General features: G+C 37.4%; 1 protein-coding gene across 2 annotated transcripts in view; it reads right to left on the bottom strand.

The window, feature by feature from the left end:
* Positions 1-887: 887 nt before the first annotated feature.
* The window catches only part of adgrd2 (adhesion G protein-coupled receptor D2), a 59,996-nt gene continuing 38,868 nt past the window's right edge, over positions 888-22,015 (bottom strand). For both annotated transcript variants that reach the window (XM_011479603.3, XM_020706244.2), the window contains 7 exons: positions 18,427-18,547; positions 12,075-12,116; positions 11,911-11,964; positions 11,689-11,836; positions 9,538-9,596; positions 9,430-9,460; positions 888-5,238 (listed from right to left, as the gene is read on the bottom strand). In XM_011479603.3, the coding sequence (XP_011477905.1) occupies positions 5,231-5,238; positions 9,430-9,460; positions 9,538-9,596; positions 11,689-11,836; positions 11,911-11,964; positions 12,075-12,116; positions 18,427-18,547 (463 nt within the window). In that variant the 3' untranslated portion in view covers positions 888-5,230. The remainder of the gene's footprint in view (positions 5,239-9,429; positions 9,461-9,537; positions 9,597-11,688; positions 11,837-11,910; positions 11,965-12,074; positions 12,117-18,426; positions 18,548-22,015) is intronic.

Here is a 22,015-nt window from a genome sequence, read left to right as displayed (position 1 = left end):
CAAATAGGATTTCTATTTAAAAATCTACATCAGCTGCAGTATCATGTTCTGCCTTCAAGTATTTCATTCATTAAACAACATGCAGCTTCTATAATGCTTACACTATTGGTGTATCTAAACATCTGAAGCTATGAATGCAAGTGTGATAAAAAAAAAAAAAAAGAAAAGGAAAAAAACAGAGAGTTGATTTGAATCCATTTAGGCAACCAGACTATGAACTATTGTTCGGATGAAAGGTGCTGATCTCCAATGGGTTCATGGATCTGTTCATTATTCTCCATTAATAAATAGGGAACAATTGCTCACTTGTTCATCTAAACCCATGTACCTATTAGCTATGTATATGTAGCTATTAATTATTATTAAATCATGTTTGTTTCTTAAAGTCAGACCCCTATCATCTTTTGATCTATTTTCAAAGTGTTCCCAGTGGTCTTTTAATTGTGTTTCTGCCATTTTTAGCCAAATATAAAATAAAAAAAACGTAATTTTCTAGGACATAGTTTCTCCTTCCCGTCCTCATTGCTGAAAGATCTCAGTTTACACTCTCTTGCTAGCCCCAACCCAACATTGTAGGTGCAAGTAAAATGGTGAGGAATATTGGAGCTATCCAACTGTACAGTTTTGAACCAGATTCCAGCTCAGATGAGGAAAACAAAGACGTTCAGGGATCTATTTGGTGTTAGTGGATGCATCAGAAAGGAGCGGAGCAGAGAGCTTGTGGCCCGTCCAACGTGTTTTCTTTTTCACAAGTAGGATCTAGTTCTAACAGTGTTTTTTGTCTGCTCCTGATTCCCAATGGCCTGAATATAGAAACACTCAGAAATGCAATTTTGAGCCTTATTTTCTTTACGTGTGTCCTCCATCATGAGAAAAATGCAACAAGAAAACGTTAAAAACACAACTTTATTTGGAGTGGGTTTTTAACCGTCAAAGGAACCAGGGGCCACTTCTGCCACATCATTGTTCAAGTGAAACAAAAAGGGGAAAAAAAATCTCAAAAACGCAATGTTTTTATTTCCAACATCTGCAAAACACAAAATGCAGATGGCAAGTGCAAATCATTTCATTTATTCTCATGCTGAAAGTAATTAAAGTATTTTATGAGCCAAAGAAATGAGGTGAATGGGGCTTTTACATGAGGCACATACCAACTTCTGCTCACATTCCTGTTTTTAACAAATTAAAATGAAAATTTGTGTATTCAGATTATTTTGTGCTGTAAATTCAGACAGATTTAATTGATTAATTAGTGGGCAATTTCTCAGTATACTTAAAAGTTCTGATCATCTTTTTATTAATACTTTCATGAAAGCAAACAAGAAGCTGTCCTCAATACTGACCTCACTGCAGACCAGGAAAATAATCTACTTTGCCTTCTCTTCTTTTACTCCTGCTTCTACTTTTTTCCCCTCTTGCTTATCTGTGTCTATCTATTCTTGTCAGGAAAGTTCATTTAAACTTTATATTTTGCTGACCAATTTTAAATGCCTGTATCTATGTTAGGCTTAACCCTGTTTACTCGCTTTTTGGTGCGGTGAAGGCACGCTGCAGGGCGGTTACTGGCAAGAAGACGTCTAAGAAGATACACTGATAAGTGTTTATGACATAGATTGAGGGCAAAATGGTGAGAAGCAACGTGGATCAGGATACAAGTTGTTTCAATGAGCCTGCATTCATCAGGCTCATTGCATTCATCATGAGTTGCTGTGTCTCATCGTTGTGGTGTTTGGGTTTTGAGGGATTTCTGTTAAGGAACTACAAGGTAGTTTTTAGGATAACATCACAGCAGCGGAGGCTGCATAACGAGACACATAAAATCATGTAAAATGCATTTTCAGCTGTGCTAAAATAAACGTAACAGGTAAGGAAGGATTGGACCCTTTTTTCCTCTTTGATAACACGGCAATCGTTGCTTTAACCCTTGTGCTATCCTAGGCACTTTAACGTTGGGAGTTGGGTCATCTAGACCCACTAGACAGTGCTCTGAACCATTTTTCTTCAATGATTTGTGATCTTCACTGGTGTCCATGGATTATATGAAATCTTTCCACCTTTATCCACCTTTGTCATGGTAGGAATAACACGTCAAAGTAAGGGTGGAGTCATCTAAGATAGCACAAGGGTTAAAGAGTTGGAAGATATCATTCTTAGTAAAAGAAATATTTTTTTTTGGTCCTCAGTGTTTAGAGGTCACCTGAGGTCGGGTCAGCCTTTTATTTTCTTCAAACTAATGATATGACTAACTACTGTCATGGTAGGGAGAACACGTCAATTTAAGGGTGGGGTCATCTAAGATAGCACCAGGGTTACATTTGTCCGCGGCTCATCTGTTGATACATTCTGACAGTGTAGATCACGTGACCACTGGCTACGGTGGCCATTTTGGTCCAGCTGTTCCGTTCTTAGGACATATCATTTTCAGACAGAGGAAACGAACCAAGACCACCTCTAAAGATGGGTCAGAGAGCGGTTCCTGGTCCCGGACCAGGGTCGGCTTGGGTGTATTCAGACTGAAAATTTGTCATTGGGGCAAATTAACTCTGGTTCACCTTAAGCCAACCAAATGTGTCCAGTCTGTATACGCCCTAAAACTCTTGCGGTGCTATGCAGGATTTTACGACTGTTTTTGGCTCCATGTACAAAAGCCATTTAATGCACGTTGAAAGTTAAACCAAGTTTGCCCCCCCCAGGTTGTAATTGCACCGTAGACATGTAGGACCCTTGGTAGAGTGGTGCTTGGACATCACTGCCATCAAGCATCAGATGTCCTTTCAGCGCCCTACCCGCCAATTTTAACTGCACCCCCTTAGTACACTACGGTTAACCGCAACACTGCGCCCCCTGCTGGTTCATCCCCGCAGTGATCAAAAATCCCACACCGTCACAGCTCTACTACATACATACACAGACACACCCTCACAAACACAGACATGTTTTTCACAAGGGCGGTGGGATCTTGGACCATCTGTCCCCTACCCCATCCCTGGAGGGGGGTACCAGGCCCTCGGCGATGGCAGCGGTGTCCCTTGGGTGCTGGCTACCTGGGCCTGGCAGCTCTCTCTCCACGCAGGGAGAGGGATCCCTGAGTTCTCTGACAAGACCAAGAGCCGGAGGGCGGTTGTTCTCTATCTGCTACAGTGTGGGTGTTGGGGGTTCTAGCTGCCGTTGCTGCTGCGGGGGTGGGGGGGTGGGGGTCTTGGTATGGGGATGACTGGGCACTCTCCCTCCTTTTTACATTCCATCATCCATTTTAAACGTACGTTCAAGAAAGCATGTTTAGCACATGGTCTTGGTGCTTTCCCTGTTGTCCTACAAAGCTCTACTTCCTAGCTAATTACATGTAATAATACACATCCGTTTTCATTGGTAGAGGTTAAATATTAATACAATAAATAAGCCACATGAGATTTGATGTTTTTATCAAGTGAGGACACTGAAGTAGACCATAATGAGTTATAAGATAATTAGAACAGTTTCTGCCCAGTTTGTTTTCTCTTTGAAGAGCTGGGACAATATTTTAAAATGCATTATTTGTACATAAAGAGGCTGAATTGCATTAGTTAAGCTAAACTGCAATAAACTGATGTCATTGTTTTTATAAGTAGCACCTCACAGCACATGCATGTTAGATTTCATGTTAAATGGAGTGTTCTACAGCAGTGAAACAATAATTTAACAATTAAATTCAAATAAGAGGTTTAAATGACCAAATGCTGTTTGCCCCCTAAAGTCAGCTAAATGCAATAAATTTCAATTGTCAGATTGTTTTTTATTCTGAAATCAATTTCATGTCAGAACCGTGGACATTAAGTGTTGGGAAAACATTTGAATTTTTATAACACCAATGAAGTGCGACCATGATGATCAAAACCGTTTACATGATTGCACACTCATTTGATCTGAAATAAGGTTTATGAGGAATCGTTTTTTTCTTTGTAAAACTGCAGTGGGCTTTCATTTCACTGTTTATCTTTCTAAATAAAACTAAACTATGACTGGATTTGAAATGCAAAAGAGGGGACTAGAAAGACAAGATGCAACACAATTTTCCCATATATTAAGCCCAATTCTTGCACACATAAAACGTAATAATTCATTTTCAAATAAAAAGCTGTTTTTTTTATTTGTAACTTTTATTGAAAGCCAGTTGTGCTGTTCAGATAACTAACATAAACAGCAAAAGTACTGAAAATAGGACAAACCCTGAAGACAGTTAACTTTACTTTCATAAAATAGCAAAAATAATGACTTTGCACCTATAATCTACATCAGACAACATAAAATATGAGAAGCAAATCTCCTGCAAGACAGGATGTTCAGCGTCAGAGATACTAAGTGGAGGTTTAACTTTAAAGACCCTCTCCAATCATCTTTTGATCTATTAAAAAGCTTTCCCAGTGGTTTTTAATTAGGATTTTTAGCTAAAATAAAAATAAAATAAAAACCTGTGTTGTTTTCTAGGACATAGTTTCTGGAGAGCAGGAAGAGTTCATCAGAAATTCACCTCTGAGCTGTGAGCAGGACAGTTGGTGCGTGAGCCTCTGCTCATTTCCCACAATCCCTTTGTTTGTACCCTCTTCTGCTAGCTTACAGCCCCTCACAACCCCAAGCTAACATTTTGCGGTGCAACATAATGGCGAGCAATGTCGAAGCTATCCAGTCTTACAGTGTTGAGCCGGATGCCAGAGCATACAAGGAAAACAAAGACGTACATGGACCCATTTGTCTCCAAGTGGATGCATCGGAATAGAGCGGAGCAGGGAATTTGTGGCCCACCCACTGTATTTTCTACTAAAATTACGCTCTTTTTTTCATCTGGTCCTGATTCACAATTACTTAAATAAAGAAATACTCAATGTGATTTTAATCTTAATATTCATTATATAGGTCCCCCATCATGAGAAAAATGCCACAAGAAAATGTTAAAACCACCCTAAACAAGGTTTATCATCAGGGTGGGTCTCTAAGCTAAATAATCTAAAAAAAGTCAACTGGATGCAAACATGATTCTCAGAACACACTAATAGAATGATAGATCACCTCATGATCTGTGCAAATTTTAGTAACGGCATAAATGAATCCTCTTGGGGTGTTACTGGTCTGAAAAGATGAAGGTTCAGCTTTCCTTCACACTCCTTTCCTTCAATGTTGTCCCTCTAATGTGTATCCTGCTCCTTCCTGGCAGGAGTGTGTGGTCAATGGGAACAGGACGCGCTCCATCTGCAGCTCAGCAACCTGCGTGAGGTACAGTGAAAAGCATTAGCTGCAACGCCCCGCTCATTTGCCAACCCGTGTTCATGAAGGGATGTGTGTAGAGGGGGCTTCAGTGAGGGGGGTTAGTGAGAGCGAGAGCAGGTGCTGGAGTGATTAATGGCTGATGGTGTGAATGGCCACGGCCATCGCTCCCTGAATGAGGAGGTGAACTTGTGCTTTGTTTCTGCAGCCAACAATACAAGCGAGCAGCACTCAAACACCACGCCGGAGGTGCTCCTCGCAGACGCTTCTGCATTTAATGAATGCGGCGCAAACTTTCTGCTCTCTCCGCCGGCAAATTCTAAGCTTTTAACAGTGACTTAACCCTCTGCTAATGCCACAACCATCTGCGGCTTGTCACATACTCACTTTAAGGAGGGATGTAGCAGCAATTCTCACACAGACCTAATGCAGCCCCCCGTACAGCTAAATGGAGGCCATCTTTTCTTGATTTCCATCCTCCACTCAGCCCTCTGAACCACATTTAAATCTTCATTATCTGAAGACTTGCTGTTACCCAAAGAATTGAAATCAACAAGAGGATGATGTCTTCTCCATCAGCCCTCAAAGGCTTTTACAGAGAAAATGCATCTTCTGTAAGTTCAGGTCTCTGTCTACGCCTGGATAATAAGCATAGAAATGAGAGTATAAACAGAGCTCTGCCTTGAAAACAGCACTATAGACTATATGGTGTATGAGTCAGTTCATTCACTCGGCTCAGAAAGCAAATGAGGCATTTCAATCAGCCCAGGATCAAATCATGTTTTCTTGTTTCAAGGCTGTTGCAGATACTCCTTTAATGTGATTTGAAAGCACATCAGCAGAAAGAACACTAAGCTGAATGTGCGCCTTCCACGGGAAGGACAGAGGCCACAGGTGGATGCTGGGATATGAGAAGTGCAGACAGCAAAGCGCATGCTGCAGAAACATGTGGGGGTTCGCTTTAAGCTGACTCATTTCTTAGACAATGGCTATATTTATGGTTTACATGTATTAGTACAATTCATGATATAAAAATTTACATTTAGAACTCAGAGAACCCAAATAACGAGCACAGCAAGTATTTCTTTTTGCTTGGCTTGTGCTTATCTCTTAATTTATTTTTCCTGTATAAATTCAAATATTAGTTGAATTATCATGAATGAACCTGCTCAAGAATGTCTCACAGAAAAAAAGAAATTTTACAAAACTAGCCTTTTGGTATTTAGAGGCACACATTTCAATGTATTTGTTTTGCTGAAAAATAAAAATTTCCGCTCTGGTAACATGCTGGTTTCAGGCAAGGCTGTCCCGACTTCTCATAAGTGCTGAGTGACATTGAGAGCAAAGCATATTAACCAAAAAAAGAAAGACACCCCCCCCCCCCCCCCCCCCGCTAAAAACAGATTTATCTGTACACTTTAAAAAAAGAACAGAAAGTAATGCATGGGAGAAACTTGAATGGTTGGCACAAGTTTTACCTTTCTAGTCACAGAACCCTATTGCACCTGCATTAAATTAAACTGCCAGACAATTCTGCTTTTTTTTTTTTACAGCATTTGAAACAACATCAGCAGTTTAACACTAGGACTACTTCTCAAAATTTGCTATGCCTTAACTTGGTTAAAAAAAATCCCTATGTACCAATAAGACCCTGACTTTTTCTAAATGTGTCTACAATTTATTCTAACATTTTCTTTTATCACTAAAATGGAGATCTGGTTATTACTACTCAAGTCTTGGCAGTCAAATTGACTCCATGTCATGTTTTGTCATTTGCTCCATTTTCCTGATCTTTTTTCTGCTCTTTGTGTCTCTGTTTTTTTGAGCGCTCTAAAGTTAAAACCTAGACCTTCGTTGGACAAAAATGACAAAAAAAAAAAAAAAAAAAAAAAATTACCGTCTGGAGGCTGCCATGAATTGGAAAAGGCCAAGGCCATATACATTAATTTTCCCATGAAATGAAACTAATCAGGTTTTAATATCTTGATGACAATTGAACACTAAATTAGAAATTTGTTTATTTATTTTCCTGATGTGTTTTTACTAATGGTATAACAATTTATCGACTTGACAGATTAATCAATTTACAGTATTCCTACATTCCAACCAGATCAGTCTCAGGCAAGTTGTAAATCAGATCAACCTATACCGGTATAAAGCTGTTTCAAAATGAAATACATCAATTATGTGGAAATTGGAAAATGCCATTTGGATTGAGAATTGGTAGGTTTATTTCACTATGACGAGAAAGCGACCAAGTGCATCACAGCGGACGACACGCATGTAATGGCATCAAAAACTGATCAGTCCATCATTGCAGTCCAATGTTTAGAAACACTTTGAAGTCATGTGACCATACAGAGTGCTAGAATGTTCTAAGAATGTTCCCTTAGGATTCATTGGATGTGGAAAAACAGTGGGCTAAACTTTAGGAAACTAAAATGTGAATGGATTTGACATTCATTCTTGTTTACATGTTTATTTGTTCACATATTTAATTAAGTAATGCGATCAATTTTTTAGTGCGTTCAATTAATTGTGACGTGTAATCATTATACTAATTTAACAATATTTTAACTGCAATTATTGTTAACCTCAAAAGCTTCAGTAAAAAAAGCCTCATTTTGAAATATTTTCATTGTGGCACAGTCAAAGATCAAATTGCAACTGAACACTGGCTTTTTGAAGTTTTCCTAATATAACAGACTTCTAATCTTTACATTTATACCAACAAGGGGGATTTTTTTTTTTTTTCAATCTCGAACAATTAAGAACAAAAAAAAAAAAGAACAAAAAACAGGAGAAAACATCAGGTCCATAGTGCTCAAATTTAACACATAATTTTAGTAAGAACAATTTTCTGAGCAAAAAAAATCTGTGATACCTTAATTTACAGTTTACCATCCCATGCGATCAGCCCTCCACATGCCCTTTTAATGTATCATAACAAACACCTCGTCGAGTTTTATCCCTACATAATATATAATATCTGTGGCGTTGTGGGCTTGTTTGTGTTAGTTCTGTGAAGAACTACAAAGTCGCATGTTGACTACACCACAGCAGCAGAGCGGTGTGTGCCGCGTATACAGCATTACGCAGAAACCAAGGATATGTCCCAATTCCCACCCTAATCCTTAACTACCAAAAACATATATAGTGTGGGACTAATGCCCTGGATTTTAAAAACAAATTGGGCACTAATTTTTTTTTTTAAACGGCGAATATAAAGTGAAAATCATTACATTGTGTTCAGATGATAGTTTAAAAATGTTTTACATAAATACATTTATTCAGAATAAATTGTTCAAACGCATTGCTTTGTGGTCTATATTTGGCAATGTAGCGAGCATCGATGCTCGCAGAGACTTTTGGGAAATTTGTAGTGCTCTAGATTTTGGAACTGTAGATTCAGACAGCCCTACAAAATGGCAAACGCACACTATATAGTGCATTATGTAGTGAATAGTGAAGGAATTCAGACACACTCCAAGACTAGCAATGGAAGCAATGCAAAAGGCATATTTAAAGGAGTTCAAACTAAATGGTCTTACAGTTGGACCTTTGTTTTTTATATTTTAAGAACATAATAATTATAGATTTAAAATGAGATTAATGCAATTAAGAAAAAATAAAACACTCTGACTTGTCCAAAATTGATTAATCGCAATTAATGTGATGATTTGACACTCATAAAGTCATTTACATTTGATTCTCTTACAAATAAATACAAGGGAATCTGGAAACCTTCACCTTGACTGTTCAGTATCCAGGTATTTATCTCTGACAAATGGAACCAAGACTGACTGTGAATCATATCAGCAACCACCATTTATGATAGGAATCAAATTGTTAAAATGAATCGTTACACCGCTAGATTTTTACCACTTCTTTCAAATACTATTAGATCTTCTCAATATAATCCAACTTGTATAAAAAATACTGTCCTAGAAGTCAAAATAACAATATGGTCACTAAAGTAGTTGAAGAATTCCCGTATATCAGGTGTTAACTTGTGCAGTGTGCAAGAAGCTGTGGGTGCAGTGCAAAAGATTGCAGGCCAAGAACAAAAATAACATTACTTAACAAGAGATTTATGTGATTGGAAGTTTTAAAAAGCTCTGCTCTTTTTAGTGGGAACACCAACAGTCTTATCTAAACTCTATATGATGTCAAACCAGCTAAACTTTGTACCTGATGGCTTGAACCCCGTCAGCTGCACTACCTGTTAAAATCAAGAACAGATCAGAATTTAGCTGGTGGAATGCGCAGATGCAGTGACAAAGCTGACACGTAGCTTACTTGGTTTTCTGATGCTTGTTTCATGGAGAAACTCACAAAACTCTCCTTTCTGAAACTCTCTGATAAAAGAAAAGAGATATTTTAAATTAGAATTGGCTTTTGTCTTCAGAAACCCAAACATTTATTTGTGCAAGGCCAAAGTCAAGCGGAGTGTAAAACAAACAAAGCCCCAACTTTTATCACACAGAGAAACAATGAAGCTCTTGATATGAATGACAAAATCAACAATTATGTGATTTTTACAGCCTGAATTGTTTTTTGTCAGAGCTGTTTTGTTCATCATCCTGACTTATAACAACAGGCTTTTTAACCACGCTTTACACAAACAGGACAGACTGCTGTTGGCGGGATGCTCTTGATGAGCTGCTGATGTCCAGTGAAAGTGAATGAGAATAATTTGCAGTAAACATAAACACACAATTTCTGTGCAGCATGCTCTTAATTCTGAACTTGGATGATTTTATGCTGTTTTTTTTTTTAATCAGAGTATTCCGTTTGAATTTTATAGTTAACCTCTTAAGACCTGACGCACACATGCATGATGTCCTTAAGTGTGGACATGACATTTTGGGTTATATTACCACAGTTTTTAATTCTACTTAACTGTGGCCCGTGACTACATGTGTAGAGTGTTGGCTCAAAAAATAGTTCAGGGCTGAAGAGGTTAAAACAATGATTTCTGTCAACAAATAAAACAGTGTAACAACACTAGCATACGCATTTTCTGGACACGTTCCTTTTAAGTCTAATTATTTGTTCTTACATTTTATCAGGAAGCACTGAACCACTCTGAATAAACCTTTTTTGTTTCCACGATGTTGTGTTGCTTTGCTAAAGAAAGTGCAAGCAAAGATGGAAGTAATCCACCCCAAGGCCAAATCCAAATTTGAATCCTTAAAAAACTTTTTCGGACAAACCACACCCCTCTAAATGCCCCAAAAATTGGAGGGGTGGGGAGACACCTACATAGGAGTAGGGGAAGAGTACGGATTTGGCTCAAGAGTGTGCTCTGAATAAAAGAATAGATGAGGAATGAAAACAATTGTGTTTTTCAGCGACGTGAATGCAGCCAAAAACCTGTTTAATTTGTTATGCAATTAAATGTAGAAGTATATCCCATTTAAAACAATGGTGTAGGTGGAACCACAAATGAAAGGTCTATGAAAGAAGACACTGCTGGTCCTGATGGATTTTGTTCTTCAAGGAAACTGAACCTTAAAAGTTGATTTAGAAGAATAACGAAGATAGCTGCTCATCCAAAAACCTTCTTAAGTTATTTCTGACTGCTGATGGAAATTTTGGGTTGTTTATGTAAAGACGATTACTGACATGGGGCAAAAAAGTTATTTAGTTAAAGGAGGAGATACAGTGAATAATCTCCTGATTTTCAGAATAACCGATAGATGTTGTGTTGGGTCTTGGTGTGGTTCAGAAGTGGGAGAATTCATCTGTTGTTCCCTTGTCTGTGGGGATGTGAATGGGACCCTAGTCCCATGAGCAAAGATGCCAAAAGTGGATTGTACATTAGGGACATGAAATCTCTGAAGCTACGTTGAGACAAGAAAACGTGCATTACTAAACGCAGGTTCTTGAACATGTGTTTCTGAATCTGCTTGTCCAGTGTGAATCTGATGTACACACTGGACAAGCAGAGAGGGGTTTCCTCTTAACTTTTTCCACTGTGTACTGACACATGTCCTCCACCTGCAGTTGGAAGAGGCCAAGTGGGAAATTTTTAAGTGGTGCAAATCTTGTACATTTTGGTCCAGTTTTTTTTTTTTTTTTTTACAGTTCCATCCTGAAGTATGAAAGACTTGGTGTTATAGAATTCCATCCGAGCAAAACTGCAATAATTAATTTCTCCTCCATTATCAAATTTCAAACAATTGGCAATGTGAATTAAAAAGGACGCCATCCGCCAAAAAAAAAGTATAACGCAAAGATAATTTGCTTTGTCCTAATAATGCTTCATACTTAAACAGATGCTAAACATAAATAACCTACTACTAATGAATTACAGAAGAAGAAAATGACTTTTTTGGGGCCAACACTGCATACCATAGATGAATACAGTACCTTCCTAAACAAAGAACCTTTACAGCTGCTTATAACTTTCTGTAATTAGACCTGAATACTTTATAGTTTGCCTACCATTCTTAATAACCAATGACATGGAGGTGGAACTGTTGGCTCCTGACGTCTCACTGGTCTCTGGACTGGAGGGAGTTGGTGGACTGCGGCTCCAGGAGGAAACAGGCACCCTCTGGGAATGTAGGAAGCTGGTTGGCTGAGAGCAGTTCTGAAAACATATCCCAATATTTATGAGGAAGAAAAAAACATTTCTGCCACTGGGTGCTTTTTGTGTCCACTCACCGTGAAAGATAAGGCCTTTCGCTTTTCTTTGATCCTTTTGATGGCATTCCTCACCTACGCGAGAGGCAGCAGAAGGTTTCTCCAAAAGGGCCTCTCTTTCTGCACAGTTCCATTCTGCCTCAAAGGCAACACAAACCCTAACAATGGAACAAATGCTTCCTTACCTCACTGTTGTAAACAGCATATACTAAAAAGATATAGAGGCCCTGTGAAGAGAAGCAAGAAAAATAAACTTGATTAACAACGCGATTTTTGTTAGTTAATGTTACTTTGTTCTTTCTTATAACTCCTCAGACAAGTTCATTTAAAAGTCCATGGCTATCAAGTCAGAGAAGGGCTTATAAAAAATAAAAGTTTGTTACATTTCATAGGCAAGTTGCCAAACTGCTCAAATGAATGACTCGTAGAGCTGAGTAATGTCTCTAATTTTATGGTTTTAAATTGAAATGCAAGTTTTTTGCTACACACAGAAAAAAGTTCTCTTTAAAATTTTATTTTCAAATTTAAGGGGAAAAGTTAACTTGTCTGAAACTTTTCCCTAAAACCATGTTTAGTTGAATTTTAAAACAAACAAAAAAACAATAAGAACACCACATGTGCCTTCAGACATTTGGAAAGTTTAAATATTATAAATTTGAAGGCAGGGCTCCCGTGTGACATATCAAATAACTCTATTAGCTTTACTAAAGAGACAGAAAATACATATATTATTAACTAGTTTAGATAAATCATTTAACTTTACTAATCTGATGATTTAATCAAGTTTTTAAATTGTTGTTATTGTCATAAAAATATTATAACATCACAATTCCTGCAAAATAAATTCCTGTAAAATGTTGATGATCATGTGTATCTCTATATTCCATAGGATCATTTTTCCATGCAATAAAGTTCATGCTATCTGTAATTATGAACTGACTTCTTGGTTCTTTTGTTATCAGACACGGGTGGTGTCAAAGTCAGACACAACTTCATCAGAGTCGTCACTCTGACGAAGACGTCGGTCGAAACATGTCAGGTATTTGAAAACACAACTCGGGTCAGATAACAGAAGAACCAAGAAGTCGGGATCACTTTTATTTTACTTCTCTTTCTGTGCTGGCGTTAACTGACTAATGCTCATTGAAACCAGCAGAAAGGGCTCTCGTTTGTGGGATATTGAAACTTGTTCTGAAATAGATACTGAGGTGGTTCGGTCAGATCTGGTGATCTTTTTTCTTTGAATTGTGTTGTAGTTTCTTTGAATTGTGTTGTAGTTAAGAGTTGATGTTAGCAGCAGCTCGCTGAGACTGAGCCCTTTTTTCTTCAGCCACTCTTTTCTACTTTTGATGCGTCTTCAATGTCCCTTGCTATGCTGCTTAAATTGATCTATTCTGCATTGGCGTAATGTTTTCTTTCACCTCTGGTTTGACTTCATGAGGTGGCTCTTTTGTGCAGTTTCCAAATTTTCCTTGGGAAAGTGAAAAAAAAAATTCCTTTAAGGACGAATTTGGTTTTAGGAAGAAAAGGGCATCTTGTTCCTCTTGCTTAACCTAAATATTAACTATGGAAACTTAAAATTCTATCAAATACAAATCAAAGCTCCAAAGTGTGACAGATTTGGCCACATATGTTACCTCAGTTGTTAACATTGACTGTGTAAGAGAATTGGACCGAGTGAGAGTGACATCACCCATAGAAAATGGCTCACTTATGGTTCCAACAAACTGAACTCAGTTACTGAGACCACCTACTTTTGAGGCATCTGATTGGTCAGTTTATAACTTGAATAAGTTGCACTACAGTGAAAATACCATGAATAAAAATGAGTAATTTAGCAGCCCCGTGACCCCGAAAGGGAAAAAACGGAATAGAAAATGAATGAATGTTAAAAAATGAAAAGCATCAGTGCAAGAATGGTTATTTTGACAAATAGAATGATTGAGTAATAGCTGTTCATGGGATTTCAGCTTTTTGGGACCAGCAAGAACTTCCTATTTGGAACGTTAAGGGTGAATCAGTTCAGTTCTCTTAACGAAGCAGACAATAAAAATGTCACGTCACAACAATGACCTAACCATTTGCGGTACAGTGGTCCCTCACTATGTCATGGTTCACCTTTTGTGGTCTTGCCATTTTGCAGAATTTTTCAGTGCAGTTTTACATGCTTTTTTTTTCTACTGTGTTCTGCATCCTGATTGGCTGTGGATTTTGTCAATCGATCGCCTCCATGTTGTGACTCCTGTACAGAACACGTTCAGCTTCTCAGCTTGTTAAATCTTCGATTGTAAGTAAATCTTTGGTTTTATTCCATAATCCTGGATTTATTATTCTATGAAGGTGTGAACTTTGAGATTTTAAACAAGAAAGAAAAGTGTGAAAATGTTCATGTCTCGCTGAGTAAAGTGGATCAAGTGTGTAGTGAAGGTTTTACAGCCTTGAAACATCAATATTCTTGCTTCACGGATTTCACCCATCCTGGGTTTCGTATGGAATGTATCCTTTGCGATAAATGAGGGAGCACTGTTTGAAAGAATCTCTGTGACTGCGAACTTCTCCGTGTTGTTCAACGATGAACATATTAATCCCAAATTGTGATCTAAACCTGTTAGAGATCATAAAAAGTTCTTCCCGAATGTGTGTGCGGGCTCAGCTGCAGTCAGGAGGTGATTTGTAGTCGGATTTAGTATTGTACCCTCAGAATATGAGAGCACATTAAAAGGAAGATTAAGAAATTAACTGTCAATATTCAGGCTTGATCACGATAAAATTTAGAAAGAACTGATCCCGATGAACAGGTTTTACTCCAGTTGTGCACCAGCAGTGCCGTTTTGAGAAGAAACCATTCCAATCAGTCAGATCAGGTCCCCGGAGAGCCTCATGGCGTCATCTAGAGGCAGCCAGCTGCACAAGCCAAATTATGGTTCAATTTTTCAGCACGCTGATTGTTGCAAGACAAAGATTGTCTTGTAAATTTACTCTTTATGCAAGATCCTAAACAGGTGACATTCTGTCAGTGGTACTGCACACACCAGAGGGAAAAGGTGCCGCCTAATGAGTACACACAGCTGCTTGTTTCAATTATTGTGGGGACAATATGAGGATTTTATCATGTAAATATGGATGATTTACGTGAGAATTACTAAAACAAAGGGACATTTTAGTTCACACAAAACAGTTTTAGGTGGAAGTTTGATGACAACTTCAGAGAATTCCATACTTGGTCAGTGGATTAAATTATTCAGAACGAACCAATTTCCTAAAAAAAAAAAAACAACACAATTTTATGCTTTAGGAACTTTGCCGAAACTAGACGTTGTTTTGCAGCACAGATTGGAAAATGTGCTTAACTTAACAAACCTAATTTTTATTCAAATTGTTTGCATTTTTCTTTTAAAGCCAAAAATGCAGATATGAAGGGACTGCATGTCTCAGGTAAAAAAAATAAAAAAATAAAAAACTGGTTTAACTTTTTATGCGACAGTGTGCTGCAATTTAAACCAAGTGTAGGAAAAATTTGAAGATTACACAAGTTTCCAAATATTTGTAAATTGTGTTTGCGCTACAAAGAACCTTCCAGTGATTAAAACTGCACACAGTGGGCCAATCTCAAGATAAGTTCTAGGAAAACAGCTTTTAAATGTCCCACTGTAACTTGATTTGACTTCAGACAGAACCGGACACACTATTCCGCCAATAAATATAATTGACAAATATTTCATTTTCTTTTAACTGCAACACACAGCTTGCAGAAGACCTATCTCTGCTGAGCCTTTTATTGAGAACAGTTTTGTTTCATTACCACCTCTCCCTATTTTCATAAAAAGAAAGGCTGGCTAGGCCTGATCCTCCTACCTACATGAGGAAAAACTCCTACTGTAGTGTTATCTGGCCTCAAATGGACACTGGCAGTAAATCTAAATTAACTAGCATCTCTTTGGGGTCACCCAGGGGCTAGCTCATTTTGATTAATTGGAGCCCGGGAAGGGCAAAGAGGGGTGGGAGAGGCATAAAAGGACAAGTAAAGAGAGAAAAGGCACATTTTCAGAAAGGTGTAAATGAAACAAGGGCAGAGTAAGGAAAATGGTGAGTAAAAGCAGTTAATGGGAGAGGAAGTGAATGACATTTTATTTGAGGAGGAGGGCTGAAGTCGGATGTGGTCTGACCTGTCGTTCAAAGCAAAGATCGCTGCCTCCCAAACACACGAAAGACTCTCACACATACTATACGAGTGAAGAAAAGATATGGTGGATTGGTTTTCAAACGACAGGCAAAAATAGCGAATGTTAATAAGTGCAAATCACAGGAAAAGCATCAATAGTTCTTATGTGAACATGTAAGCATATTTGACGATAACACCGCAATGAATGTTTTCAGTTTTTTGCTGCAAAACAAATCCGTCTATTTCAGATTGAACATGTTTTACAAAAAAAAAAAAAAAATTTGTATCTTTCCACTTCACATGATTTGATATGCATCTAAATATTGTATTACCAGTGTATGGGGTGCACCATCAATAAATGGTCTACTTTTCAAACATATGTCATATATATAAGGTGCACTGAACTATAAAGTGCTGTAAATGAGACCAAAAAGTCAGATAAATCTGGACTTTATAACACGCTACGCGTTAGCCACGTAAGAATTGTAGCGAATTCACAATACTGTTAAGTCCCAACCTTGTTTGCGACTTTTAGGCTACTCCAGTGTAACTTAGGTAAGGCAAATACAGTAATTACATCCTGATTGATTTTATACCTTTTTACCAACATAATCTTGTTAATATCTGTTTTTGATAGGGGTGTGACAATTCATTTTAACAATAATTCCATTTCATTCACTTTGAATTCTGGTTCATTTTGAAAGCTTTCACTCACCGACCTAAAATTGATCCAGAACATCTTTAACCAAGACTTCAAACCAGATAAATACCTGCTGCTGAACAGTCCAAGTGAAGTTTTTTTCAGATTCCTTCTATTTCTTGCAAGACATTCAAGTGTACATTAAATATGTGTACAAACAAATGAGTAAACAAGAATTAATGTCAAATCGATTCACATTTTAGTGTCAAAGTTTAGCTTACTGTTGCTTTTCCACATCAAAAGAGTCTAAACAGAACATTATTAGAACATTCTAGCACACTGTTTGGTCACATGTCTTTGCTAAATTCAAAGTGTTTCCACACATTGTCTGTTGGCTGCTGTGATGACACAGCGGACAACATTAGAGTACCTTAAACATATCATGCCTCAATCTGTAATTTTGAAACCATTTTTTAATGGCATTGGTCAATCGATTCGATTCTGCCTCAGATCGATCTGATTTGATCGTTGGAATAGAAATCAATTGGATTAATTGTTTCACCCCTATTTTTGAACAGATACTGCTGTTACTAGATCCAACAACTAGATCCACTTCTCGATAAGCATCTGTATCCTTTACATCCCCAGTTTTCAGATTAACTGTTGAAGATTCTATTACACATACTAGTCATCCCAACGTTCTTTTTATTCGGATTGTCATTGGTTACTTCACCAAAAAGCTTTTCAGAGAGAGGTTGAAACACAAAAGATAAACCAAGTCTAGTAGACAGATTATTTTACCCAATACTTTCACAAAAAAGCTTCCTCCGTCATATAGTTTTTCAAGGAAATTGAAGGAAAAACAGAGAAAACCTCCAATGGTTATTCAAAAATGATTAATCAAATTAATTACTATTTGTTGTTCAAAAAAACAAAAGAAAGGTCAGCAAAATAAGAGTATGTATGCTATTTACAAGATGAAAAAAAAAATCAATTACTAAAAAGCACATATTAAAAAGCATTTATTTGATCTTCTGTTTAAAATGAACAGAAATGTTTTAAAGCACTTTTCACAAAATAGATCAACATTTTTGAAACTGAATTGAAACACAAAAAAGGAAACTGCTAAATTGAGGAAATCTTGCAATGATGACCTTTATTCACCATATCTTTATTCACCAAAAATAAAAAACAACACATAATTGATTCTAACTGACAGTATTATTTTGGGTTAAAAAAAAGATTATTTGTCTCCATGTAATGCAGTTTGAATTCCCAATCACCTTTATCATAGGAGTAAGTCTTTAAAGATTTGTTTTTGGTTTGTGGTTCAGAGTTGCACGCTTTATTGTCCAAATGTATTCATTCACATTATGTTGAAAAATTCTATGCCTACATCTATTATCCCTATGCTTCTTGAAAAAAGAAATTCAACAGGATTTGAGTGGGCTGTTTCAGACTCAGAGTACAAATGTTTATTTGATTTGATTTGTTGTAATTTGTGACATTGCTACAATTATTACATATTAAGTTAGGTTTTTCTCTTTTATATTCTTGTTCTGTATTGTAGTCAGTTTGCTTTGTTCATGACATTTATAACCTAGCTTTCTTTGTGCTGTTGAATTCTCTATCATTGTGCATTCATTGTCTTGTTCGTTATACACTTCCTCAGATCTTGGTTGTAAGATTTTCAGGGCTTCCTATTGCTATGGGTTTCCACAAAACATTTACTTACTTGGAAAGAATTGAGAGCGATGAACACATAAGCCATGACCACAGACAGGTGGACCAGGACTCCACACAGCCAAGTCAGACCCAGGACTGGCAGCAGGATGAGAACCGGGCGAGTGACAGCCCTATAGACACACGTATATAGTCAGATGAAATGAGAAAACATTGTATGGTCCTTTACAGAAACACCAACAAAGGCATACTTGCAAGATCAAGCCAAGCTCTGTTTTTTTAGAGGTTCAATGTCAGCCAGGTGCAGTCAATTAGCTTAACTTGATAGACTGATTATCAGCTGGTGTGGATACCTTTGTCTTTGGAAGCATAAAGCTAAATCAAAATATGTTAGAAATTGCCTTATAAGGCAAAAAAAAGAAAAATGAAACCACCTCTAAATAATTATTATTGGAAAGTATAATGCCTAAGACTTATAGTACTTTGTGTACATTCTATAAATAAATACACATTGTTTAGAAAATTGCTACAAGACCCATTGTTTCTAGGTAAAATTAATCAGGAGTTTGGTTTGAAAATTTGAACAAACTCAACGGATTCTGAAATGAATCTGACCAGAACAAACTGAAAAAAGAGATATTTGGTAATATTTCAGCAATCTATATTTGTTTGACAAACATAAGCCCAAAATATAAAGTTTCTAGTAGCCTACTGCAGAGGAATGTTGATGCTTCAGGTTTGTTTTGCAGAAACGTTCTATCCAGCTGCTAAAGCTTGACCCAAACTGGGTAATGAGACCGAGTAAGAGTATCAACAACAGCAAAACTAACGGCACAAAGGAAGGAAAAACGCTACAAGATTTACTATGCAGTTCAAAATCTTTTTAAGAAAATCACAGCATCCTGTATTATTAGGGTATGTACCTTTTATCATCTAAAATTTATATCATTTCTTTCCAACATAATATGTGTAACGTCAGATTGAAAAGTCTTAAAAGAAGAATTTTAAGAGAAAACCTTTTTAAATATAATAAATATGATATTTTAATTTACAATAGCCAAATATTTGTAAGCCTTGGTACAGTCTGGTATTTTGAGCATTTCCATTATAATTGGACCAATTAAACCGTACCGCATCGTTCCATTTTTGGGCCCCCATTGATTGTAGGTTCATAGAAAAATGGGATGGAACAGTTCGGGTGGAGCTATTGTCATCACACAATGAAAGTCGTTGATTTCTGAAAGGTCTGTAACGATAAAAGTAAGCGCCAAATCAGCGCTAATGTTTTCGGCTGTATTCCTCTTCATCGTCCGCAGTCTTCTCTCAAACAACTTTAAGTGCTTTTTATATACAAAGCATCAAAAACTAAGCGGAAAAAAATAGAGCTGCTGGATGACCTCCATTGTAGTTGTTGATATATCACTTTAGTTGAAGCTGAAAAACTATGACGCAAAGCTATGCAATCGGTTTACGCCCCCGCGCCACGAGGGTCCAACTTTGAGTGGAAAGGCTCATATGAATTATCTGAACCATTCTAAACTGTACCGTACCTGACCGCTCAGTGGAAACCAGGCTGTAGAAGTTTTTTACATTTACATATGCTAAGCTATAAGATTGATCAAATCTGTTGATACCATCGAGTCTCTTTAGATGATTTTAAAAGCAACATCTCTTCAGATATTTCGTCTACAAATTTTTATTTAAAAATAAACAAATGTCTGAACAACTTCTAACTTTTACTGAGGGCGACAGTTATTTTTCTGTTCGCTGGCAATCATCCTTTCAATGATCTGGTGCTTATATGGCCAATAAACATTTCACAGGGCAAGAAAAGGTCGCCTTTGTTCAAATAACTATTGTTGCCGCGGTGCTGCACCTGGGTAGAAAAATTGAGTTTTCAGGCTGCACAGTCTGTGCAAGGACAAAGCCGACTGTCTCTTCTGTTTAGTTTTGAAAGTCTTTCTAGCTCTAATCTCCTGAACTGACGAAACACAGCTGGTGCATACATCTCCTTCAGTTTATGTGCAACGGAACGAAAAGGGGACTGAGGGAGAGCAGTGTTGAAACATCTCCATCAACATTGGACCGCAGAAGCATATTTTACATGCTGTTTTGAGACAAGCACAAATTTAAGGGTTGTGAGTTATGTATGTTAAGCAGAAAATCACCCCAGTTTGCCTCAGAAAATAAAAAATCTCAATTCAAACCATCAAGAGTGACCACAATACAATTGGTAATATGATGAAATTGAAATGTTTCATTGGGTTTTTCTTTTATTCTCTCTAAGAAAAACCCTTTTTCTGAATAAAAATATATAAACTAAGAAGTAACAAGAAGACTCCAGAATATTCATTACCATCCAAGGTATAAACAGGCTTTTCTTACCAAATCAAGCAACAACCAAATCAGGATGAAGTTCACTAAACTAAGAGTGCTTGGTTGTGTTAAGCTACAGCCACACTGGGCATCTGACACACATTCAAGAGTGTGCTAAATATTATTTAATGCCGGTTCAACATATTGTGTTCACATTTGACAAGCAGAGAGGGTCTTTTTCTTCTTTGTTTACTGCTGGAAGAGGCTTAGTGTGAAATATCAAAGCTGTACAAATCTTGTGAATCTTTCTCCGGGCTTTTTCATTCACAGCTCTATTCTGATTAATGAAAGACTTGATGTCATGATTCCTGCCGGATACAAACCACTATTTGTGACACTATTTGTTGACACAGTTGGCACTTGTGACAACTAAAGGTGATGTTATCGATTCGTCATTACCAAATTGTCCCTGATTGGTCAAAGTTCAACCAACGCAGGTTCAATGGCTGTGCCTTTGTATGTAGATCCCAAAAATGGTCAAATAAACTTGCATGCCTGATTGAAAATGAGAGTTATGGAATCAGAAGCTCAAAGTGCACATTTACTCAAGTTTACATAGACTTTTCATTGGTCACTTAACCCTTGTGCTATCCTAGGCACTTTAACATTGGGAGTTGGGTTATCTAGACCCACTAGACAGTGCTCTGAACCTTTTTTCTTCAATGATTTGTGATCTTCACTGGTGTCCATGGATTACATGAAATCTTTCCACCTTTATCCACCTTTGTCATGGTAGGGAGAACACGTCAATGTAAGGGTGGGGTCATCTAAGATAGCACAAGGGTTACATGCAAGTCGCCAATTGAGATGTTAACATAGCTTTATTCTTTGCTAAATATTCAGGTGTGAGTAATACAGACAAAGAACTCTGGTTTGAACAAAACAGGAAGATTAAAACATATCTGAAGAGGTGGTCTAATTCTGCTTACAAACAGACCAGGCACGATTTGATTAGGTTCTCTGCACATGTGTGGTCATACTCCCAACATCACCAGCTTTTTACAAAACAAGCTACTATGCGGCTGAGTATTAGAAGAATGATATACTGTGGGAGTCAAGCTGAAGACTGTGAGCTGTGGACAAACCTAGAAACACACAAATCATCACACACATACTTTGTTTACAAGTTCTGCTCCATTTGCAGAATTGGAAAAGAACGGAATAAAAAGAACAAACTCCATTCAAACCAAATTAGCAAATCCTAAAATCAGACACACGTTCTATTGGACAACAGGTTTGTGTGGAAATGTCTGGCTAAAGTTGTT

This window comes from Oryzias latipes, chromosome 9 (genome assembly GCF_002234675.1).
Source record: "Oryzias latipes chromosome 9, ASM223467v1".
Classification (NCBI taxonomy): Eukaryota; Metazoa; Chordata; class Actinopteri; order Beloniformes; family Adrianichthyidae; genus Oryzias; species Oryzias latipes.
This window is presented reverse-complemented; position numbering and strand designations above follow the sequence as displayed.